General features: G+C 34.7%; 1 protein-coding gene across 4 annotated transcripts; it reads right to left on the bottom strand.

Moving 5' to 3' along the window:
- Positions 1-330: 330 nt before the first annotated feature.
- On the bottom strand, positions 331-3169 carry LOC127802030 (uncharacterized). 4 transcript variants are annotated; one of them, XM_052337662.1, is made up of 2 exons: positions 3010-3169; positions 331-2628 (listed from the first exon to the last, which is right to left on the bottom strand). In XM_052337662.1, the coding sequence occupies exon 2, from the start codon at positions 2608-2610 to the stop codon at positions 439-441; it is 2172 nt and encodes a 723-aa protein (XP_052193622.1). In that variant the 5' UTR covers positions 2611-2628; positions 3010-3169; the 3' UTR covers positions 331-438. The 4 variants fall into 4 exon arrangements, with proteins under 4 accessions (XP_052193622.1, XP_052193620.1, XP_052193619.1 ...); XM_052337660.1 differs by having other exon boundaries at positions 331-2631; positions 3010-3164; XM_052337659.1 differs by having other exon boundaries at positions 331-2631; positions 3067-3163.
- Positions 3170-9139: the final 5970 nt, after the last annotated feature.

Genomic DNA, 9139 nt, shown 5'->3' on the forward strand with positions numbered 1-9139 from the left:
TGTCGACCCAAGCAAGGCCACTGCTAGCCCAACCCATAACTCTTTTCTTCTCCTCCGTGTTACTCATCGGAACAACAAAGCAGCACATCTGTGATTATGGGTTGGGCGAGAACGGAACCAAGGGTTAGTTGAAGGGTCAACCGCATCTTCAACATTCCTTGATGTTTGATCATTGTGCATTTAGCAGCAGTTAATTAATTTGATGAATGTAGGCGGGCGAGGATAATGCGCGGGGATGATTGGAAACAAGGTTTGATTATGAGTTATTTTCCGAAGTTAAGGATAACAACAAAGGAAAAAGAAAAGATTCCAGCAGGCTTCACACAATAATTTCGTTAACAGCAAAATGGAAAAAAGACTAGTAAATTACTTTCCCATACTGCAGCTGGATAATTTGGAAGGACTGTGTATTACGTGGGATTATCATGTAGAACCACCTTAAAACAAACTTAGGTTACATCCCTCACAGAACGTTGATTGAGTGAGATCGTTGAAACCTTTGATTCCTTCCTGCGCATTGGACCTTAAATCTGGAGGTATAATTGTCTCTTGGTCTCCATATATGCCAAAGTGCATGAGTAGCAGCCACACATGAGTCAGAAATTCTCCGCCATGTCTAAGCTCTTGGGCGTGGTATTTCAGTTTACACTCCTTCGCGGCATAGCACAGCATCTCCACCCACATACTGCTCATGATCTCCCATCTTTCCTCGTTCAGTTTCTGCATCAACACACTGGCAAGATGTTTCGCACGTTTCACTGTGAGACTTTTGCAGCGCTCGCGAGGTATCTCTTTCAGGTGCTCACATGCATCAGCGAGTGTAAGTTTTTGGTTCTTCAGAATTTCCATTATATCTGCACAAGCCGTCAAGAAGTCGCCATCCGTGTTGCAGAAGGGTAATGTATTAGGACATATGAGAAGAAGATGCATCATGTAATTTGACAATCTTTTGGCTGCTTCTGAATCATCCGTAGGTTCTTCATCATGATAGCAGATGTCTGTGGCAAGGTGCCACAGAACAATAGCTTCGCCAAATTCTAAGTTCATGGTCCACTTGGGCGCTTGCCCCAATCCATGTTTAGTAAGTGTCCACTCACCTGCTTTCATGGATGATATCTGGGAAGGTTGTCCTGAATTCTTCTGTGATCTCTCTCTAAGCTGATTGATGATTAATGCTTTTATAGTCGGATTTGCTTTCCTCGAAGGCAAGCAGAAATTGATGCTTAGAAGTTTCCTCCAGCCACACACAGCCCGCACCATTTTATTGAACACGGTCGCCTCATATTTGGTGCAAAAGTTCAGTAAACTGAATTGTCCCATTTCCTCAGACCATCTTTGCCCCAGAGAGACTAGATGTTCGTGAAGAAAAAGTACTGGACTTGACAACTTGCTCTCGTGCTTACAAGCCCAAACCACTGCCCAGTCTGAAACAAGTTGAAGAAGAAGTCCAACCATCTCCAAGAAAATGGCTCCAAGTAGCAGAATGATGGTAATTTGGACATCATCTTCCAACTCTTCAGTACTAGGCTTGTCAACCATGAAGAATCCCACCAACACACAAACTACACAAGATAAGGTAATAAACCGGAGAATGAAACCCCATGCTGTAAAAATTGTGCCTACCTTGCTGAAGAGCATATCATACATGAACCCCAACTCAATCTCAATCTGTTTGAAAATGTCCTCAGGATCTCTATCCTCTTTGATGAATTTGTCTAGCGGCCTCTGGAGCACATGATGATAGCCAGGAATATGAGGCTTCAAGGTCTGGAAACAGATATAACCTTCAACCACGAGCTCTGTTTGTGAAGGAGGAGATATAACCTTGTTCGGTGTAGGAGCAAAATCCATAACGGTGTAATCATTTGGTTCAAGAAAACCTTCAGAGATTCCCTGGGCTCTTGACTTGATAACCCATGTTCGCTCTGCATACTTGATAATTCCAGAAATCCACATGAACAGACTCAGAACAGAGAGTCCAGAAGGAGTCCAGGTCACAATCAATACGTAACATGCTCTTCCACCTTGTGTTAACAGCGATATTAGGTGTTTCAGCCACAGCTGAGTTTCTTCGATGTATAAGAGAGTTATTGTGTCTGGACCTCCAAGACAGAACAGGATTACCGGTGCCCATAAACCCCTTAACAAACTTTCTGGTTTATGAGGGTTGCAGATTTCATCTGGCTTGAATTTTGGCAACACCGCTTCTTTATTAAGAGTGCCTTCGTCTTTGACTTTGGAGAGCTTCCCGAGAGCAATAGTTGCCAACAAGTCAGCAAAAATATACAGCAACGACACATTCACATTGATCAAGAACTTCCTTTTCGATCTCCTCCTAAAGCGTCCAAAAATGAGGAGGTACAACTGAGTATAGAGGATGTATAGAATTAGAATCCTGAGGTCCCATTCTTCCCAGAATTTCCGTAGTCCAGCACCGAAGCTGTACTCATCAACCGGAGACCCCGTATAGTTGTTTACAGCCTCGACAAGATTGTAATAATATTCTTGACATCCAGAAGAAGAAGACAATGCTGAGCACTTGGGACACTCGGGAGGATACAGGGCGGGATACTTGGCACATATGGGATACCTTGGGGCTGTGCTGCACATGATCTCTCTCTTCTATATCTGCTGCAAGGATGGACGAAAACAGGAAAAAAATAGCGACATGTACAGAACCAAACTATATTGAATAACAGAATTTTAGTTTGAATATCTCACATATGAACATGATCCATAATTGTTGTAAATAATATTCACTAATAAGGTAAAGTCATAACTACAACATTTGGAGATGCTGAAACTTTTCCAATTACAATCAGATTACATAAACGAGGAAATGTGATTTACTTCTGTTTCAAAATCCAGAAAGCAAAATTAATTGTAAAATTCTACTGTCACTGTGAAAATTTTCTCGTTTCATGTTGCTACAGCAAGGAGGAGGGCGTTTTCATTTTAAAATTTCAAAAATTAGGAACATGATTGTTGCAAAGATATAGATTGCTGTACCTTAGAACCACACGCGACTCTAAACGAAATGCACAGATATGGAGCTAAGAAGAATACCTCGAAGCAAATCAAGAAACGAACTGCAAATAAGAAAATAATCAGTACCGGGGAAAGGTTTGAGGCCCCACAGAGAGAGAGAGAGAGAGAGAGAGAGAGAGAGATAATGTTGTTTATTGCTGGGGAATGTCCTTTATATAGACGTGGACTGGAACAATTTATTTCTTCCATTATTAAATTTGAACAACCATGAGTAGATATTTAAATTATTTGTAAGAGAAGATGATTGAGATGACGAATGAGGAATGACGAGAGCAAGACTACGTAGAAAAGTCTCTAAGATAAATAGGATCCAAAGTGAATGGTTTAGTGAAATGGGTAAGTGCGGTTACCATTTATAGAAACTGTGGTTGGTTGAAGTGTAAAGTGTGAAGTGTGCAAGTGTGAAATACCAATACCACTACCATTTCCTCTCCATCCAGACTCCAGACTCCAGCTATATATAATATATGCTGCTGTATTATGGGTATACCAAAGAATATTAGATTATATTATATGGCTTTGAAATCAAATCTAATCTAATCTAACCTAACAGGTAGGTAGGGATCATTTATTTTAAGTTTTAGTGTCTCTTCAATTTGTTTGATCATTTTAAAGATGAAACAAAGACAAACCTCAATTAAACAGGGGCAGGGATGAAGCGCTTTTGTCTTAGAATTCTCATCAATCAATTATGGTTTGGTTTGGGGCCCCCTGCCCTGCCCTGCACTGCACTCAAATTAATTTATTACAAAGAAATTAAGAAAGAAACAAAAAAAACAAACACTAAAGTAACTTTTGCAGTCTTTCAAAAAGATAAAGGTAGAAAGGAATCACCTTTTTCTGTTTTCTCTTCCCCATCGTCCCCAGTAAAAATCTTGAAAAGATCTCTCAATAATGGGCATAACAAGTTTTAAATAGTGGAAAACATATCTCTCAATTTGATACGAATCAGAGTCGTGGACCAATCACATGATTCATTTTATCATCATTATGCTTCTATTCCAATTACACTATGCATATGCATTTGCATTTGCATTTGGTGCCTAATTTCATGTCACAAAATTGATTCAATCCTATAATATTTTGTTCTTAATTATTGTAAATTTTCGTCACAAACTTGTATTAGCAACAAAATTATTTTTTCAAAACGTATCATTATTCATTAATGATTAAATTTCTTATGACTAATAATAAGCTAGCGACAAATTTATTTGCATTGGTAATATATTTACTAGCAACCAAAATATCTCTTTGTTATTTTATAGTCTAAAATAGTCTTAGCGATTTGGCACAAAAATATTTGATGTTATTTGTGATTTCACTGCTCTAACACATACATTTATAAATAAAATTCTAGTTACGTTTCATCACTAAAAAATATTTGCAGATTTAATAGTTACTAATTTTGATCAATACTGTTAGTACAATTATCACCAAAATTATAATCGTTTATGATTTATCCATTGTTTCCAATTCTGACCAATACCATTAATTCATTCTCATTTGATTAAAATTCAAGATAATAAATCTTGTACATAAGTCTCTCGTATATAAATAACACATCTTCGTAAATCATTTGATAATTTTATTATGTTTGACATAATTAAACCTACAAAAACACAGAATAAGTATTAAGTATTAGTTGGCCCCACGAACGTAACATGGATGACAGTCAGGTAGCAGATTGCAAATAATGATATAGATTCGAGTCATGGCAGCCGCAGTGTGGGAGTTTCATCCTCGTATGAGGGTGATTCCTTGTGGATACTATGCACTGTGTCTCCTATCTGATGCGTCGTCATGTCCCATTTTTAACCCCTTCTACATGCGTAAGACAATATATAGGGGCCTTAAAGGTTAGGGATTTCAATTTTTACTGACAAAGTATTAGTTATAACGCGTATAAATATCACATAATTTTGGATCATCAAGAGTGAATGGGGTGTAGGTTGTGACTAGCACTGCCAAATCACATAATTTTGGATCATCACGAGTGAATGGGGTGTAGGTTGTGACTAGCACTGCCAACAAAGTCGTCTGTTATGAACCTTGTACTTGACATCAGTCACCTGTAACAAAGTCGTCTGTTATGAACCATTGTACTTGATACGATTGATTACTTAAATTTTAATAAGAATTTATAGGTATCAATTTTAATTATTTATTATATAATTTAAAGAAATCCTCCATATCTGCACAAGTCTCCTATAATTCATATTATATAGGTCATCAGAATGATAGCAGATGCATCACTGCGACACTTGCTCACTGGGTTGAGTAATCCCAAAATGTGTATTGAGTGTTGGAAGGGGCTGCTTTACAGTGGTAGTCGTCCCCAACTCGCCATAAGTTAACATCAATTGAATTGCATAAATATTCATTATTTAATAAAAACATAAATAAGGATGAAAAATAAAAGATTTAAGGGCTCGTTGGTATAATTTCTATTTTTTAAATTTTAGTTTTCGATTCTCTCTATTTTTTAATATTGAAAGCAAAAAAAAAAAAATAGTATTTGGTTATTCATTTTCCTTACTTAAAAATTTCATAACTTTTCAAAATTTAAAAACAAAGAAAAAAAGTTTTCATTCTCTATTATTAAATAATATTTCTATTTCTTTCTTTCTCACACTATTCACTATAAGCTAATTATTTTTACGTATCTTAAATCGTATTGTTAGTTGAGGAGAGCAACTAAACTTTTAATTCTTAAGAGTCTTAGACAATCTTATTCTAACATCACTATTTGTTGCGGTTGAAAAAAGGTCAAACGAGTCACAAAAATAGGAAAAAAATATAATATTAAAAGCGAGTACAATATTTTCAAACATGCTAAATTTTTACTTTATATGTAAAAACAAAAGTTGAGCATAAAAAATTAATAATAAAAATAATTATTCTATCATACCAGCTCAAAAAAGAATTCTAAGTATATTAAAAACACAAAAGAGAGGTCAATAAATATTATCAGAAATCAAAATATTCTGTCAAAGTTCTTAAATTTGATATCTATGATAATATTTTATGTTTTATATCATATGAATATAAATGTAAAAGACATTAATAAAAAAAACTATTATTACAAATATTAAATTTAAATATCCAAATAATATTCTTATATCAAAAACTCACGATAAAATTGTGAATGCACAACACTACCCCTTCCTTTCTAGCTATGTATGGGTAATTAAAAAGAAAACGAAGGGTAAGAGATTATGATTATGTCTTTCACACCAAGTACATGAATAATTCATGTAGGGGCCTTCTACCCCTTTTCCTCTTTGTCTTTGTCGTTCTCATAATCATAGACTAAGGTAAAATTTCCGTAATCATTGATAAAAAATTTCATCTCAAAATTGCTAGTTTTCATATTCATCTAAAAATTGTTTAGATTCTGTTCTTTTATTATAGTCCTAATTTGCATGGTATTGAGTTCTGAGTTAGTTTTCTTTCCTATTCATTTTAGTAGATGTAAACATTAAATTTTTTATTTACTTTCAATTAAATTTTACACTAAAAATAATTTAAAATAAATAATAAATATAAATTAAATAAAAAAAGAAATATCATATATTTTTTTTAATAACTCCACAATTAAATCCATTTCATGAAAACCAACTACGTGGGCTAATTTTCAACAATAATTGGGATATGCATCATGCATGGTAATCCTCACCAACTAAGGAGAAGTCTTAGAAATAGGAGGACATAAATAAATAAGAATTAATATAATAAAAAATAAAAATAAAACACAATGTCGTCAGACAAGATATTAAGTTTTCTATTTTTTAAATAAAAACGAAAATTAAACAAAAATAAAAACTTAAAACTGAAAGTAAGTTTTTTATGTCAAAACTATAAATGGTTAATATATATAGTAAATATCAAATATGGGAAGGGGCCGGGCAATATCAAAAATAAAAATTTGCGACGCTGTTATATAATATTAATAATATAACAAAAGAAAAAAAGGAATAAAATGGGTTATCCATAATCCTTCTCTATTACGTGCGACAGTTGACATAATTTGTATTTGCATATATTTTGTAGAGTTATAATGAAATTGCATAGGTTATGCAAAATATTTAAATCACAACGTAATGATTGAAACTGATTTGTCTAACAACATTTTTCATGAAAGAAAACTATAAAAGTTTTTTTATACGTCCACATTTTGTCTGTCGGAGACTCAAATGGCGATACCGGAGACAGTATAGAAGCGACCAAAAATTGATTCTAACTATTGTATTTTTTTCACTGGTTTCTATGCCTATTTATATATATCACATAGATATAGATAGACATATTTTTTTAAAATTTAAATTAGTAAGAATTTGAATATGTTCCTTCTGACTTAAAAGGGAGTTGACCGTCAGATGTTGGCTTTGAGGCGTCAAAGGATCTGGCTTCGGCAACGGCAACGATGCGGCGGAGGCTGGCACTTGCAAGCACTTTAACACTTAAGTAAGAATGAAAATTGACAGTATAATAGTAAGGCCATAACAGAACATACCTTGACATGTGATCAGATTAGTTTATATAGAAGAGAAAAAATTGGGGAGTCTCTCTATATACATGCTTGCCTTGAGTGTCGCAGAGTGATGGGACTGTGGTATCTAGCATCGGCGAGGCTCCCTGACAGAGGAGTGGTGCCAACAGACCTGTCAATAAATGCGGATGGAACTTGTAATAAACGTGGATGGGCGTGGGAGTGCCAGTATGCGGTGGTGATGATGGTCGTCGCAGGTTGAAGTTGGGCCGAGGTCGGGCGATCTTTGGGCCTTTTGAACTGGGCCAAACTTGGTTTGGTCTGTACAGTTCATAATCTAATTCAAATTCCAATTGTTTATCCCATTATATTGTTAGAATTCAAATAAGGATAAATTTGAAACAAATTCAAATTCTATCTTTTCACTGAGGAACTTATCCTAGTATAACTGCAATTCTAACAATCTCCTACTCGAGTACATAAGATAATGCTCAACTCATCTCCTCATACAAGACGTCAAGGGCACGACCTTGATAACAATGATAAGAGTACTAGTTATATATAAGAGGAAAGGTCCTCCTATATGCTTGTGTTGTGTGTTTGCAGGGGGATGAGATTGTGTATTCGAGGCCAATGAGGGTTCACAGACAATAACATGGTGTCGACGAGATCCTTATTAATGTAGATGAGATCCATCTTTAATGAGAATGCGATCTGCCTTTAATGAGGATGAGATCTTGAGCAGGCGTGGGAATATCTAGCATGCGACTATAATTGTAACACCCCGTTTTTCGAGCGCGCTATAACTTAGGACAATTCTGGGATAATAATTTTTTTTTCTTAATAACTATTGTTAAACCATATCATTTCTCATATCTATCTCAAAATCTCCATACATTTATCTAAAAAAAAAAAAATCATCATAAACATTAATTGCGGAAACTAAAATCGAATATAATATCTTAACATTAATCATAAATCAATTCTTACATCCTCATTAACCATAATTAAAGTTATATATTATTATTTCTCAAAACGTTCAGAATTCAAAATAACAAAACTTAAATACATAGGCTATATAACATACATTCAACTCATCATGCACTTTGCTAAGTGTCATTTCATGCCTCATTCATCCTCGTATCTGCTACAATCTTTGTAACACCCCATCTACTCATGGCGTGTTATGTCTAAGGAAATTTGGGTCTTATTTTTTTTTTTTTCGTTACATTATTCCCTTAGACCTATCTAGTGCTTGACAAAATATTTTATACACTAGAGATAAATACAATCTTATAAAGCGGAAGCTGAAATCGAATCTGATCATAACATCATATATATTGATAATTGAACATAATTCATAATATTCAAATTCCTTGTACAATACATCAGCTTAACACATACATAATACTGGAAATATTCATAGTACAACAAAACGTGGTACATCTGGCTCATTCCTCAATAACATCGTGTCGCTATACATATTCAATATCCGTACCATCACTGCAAATCCCAACTGGAACGTTGAATATTTTAGGGGCAAAACCCGAATTAGATGATGAACCATCTAAGTAAGGGTACATAATACTATATCATTTATGT

The sequence above is a fragment of the Diospyros lotus genome, chromosome 5, assembly GCF_014633365.1.
Source record: "Diospyros lotus cultivar Yz01 chromosome 5, ASM1463336v1, whole genome shotgun sequence".
Lineage (NCBI taxonomy): Eukaryota > Viridiplantae > Streptophyta > Magnoliopsida > Ericales > Ebenaceae > Diospyros > Diospyros lotus.

What these genes read in the sequence shown, in the direction of transcription:
- LOC127802030 (XM_052337662.1), bottom strand. Translation starts at nt 2,610, where the DNA reads ATGTGCAGCACAGCCCCAAGGTATCCCATATGTGCCAAGTATCCCGCC.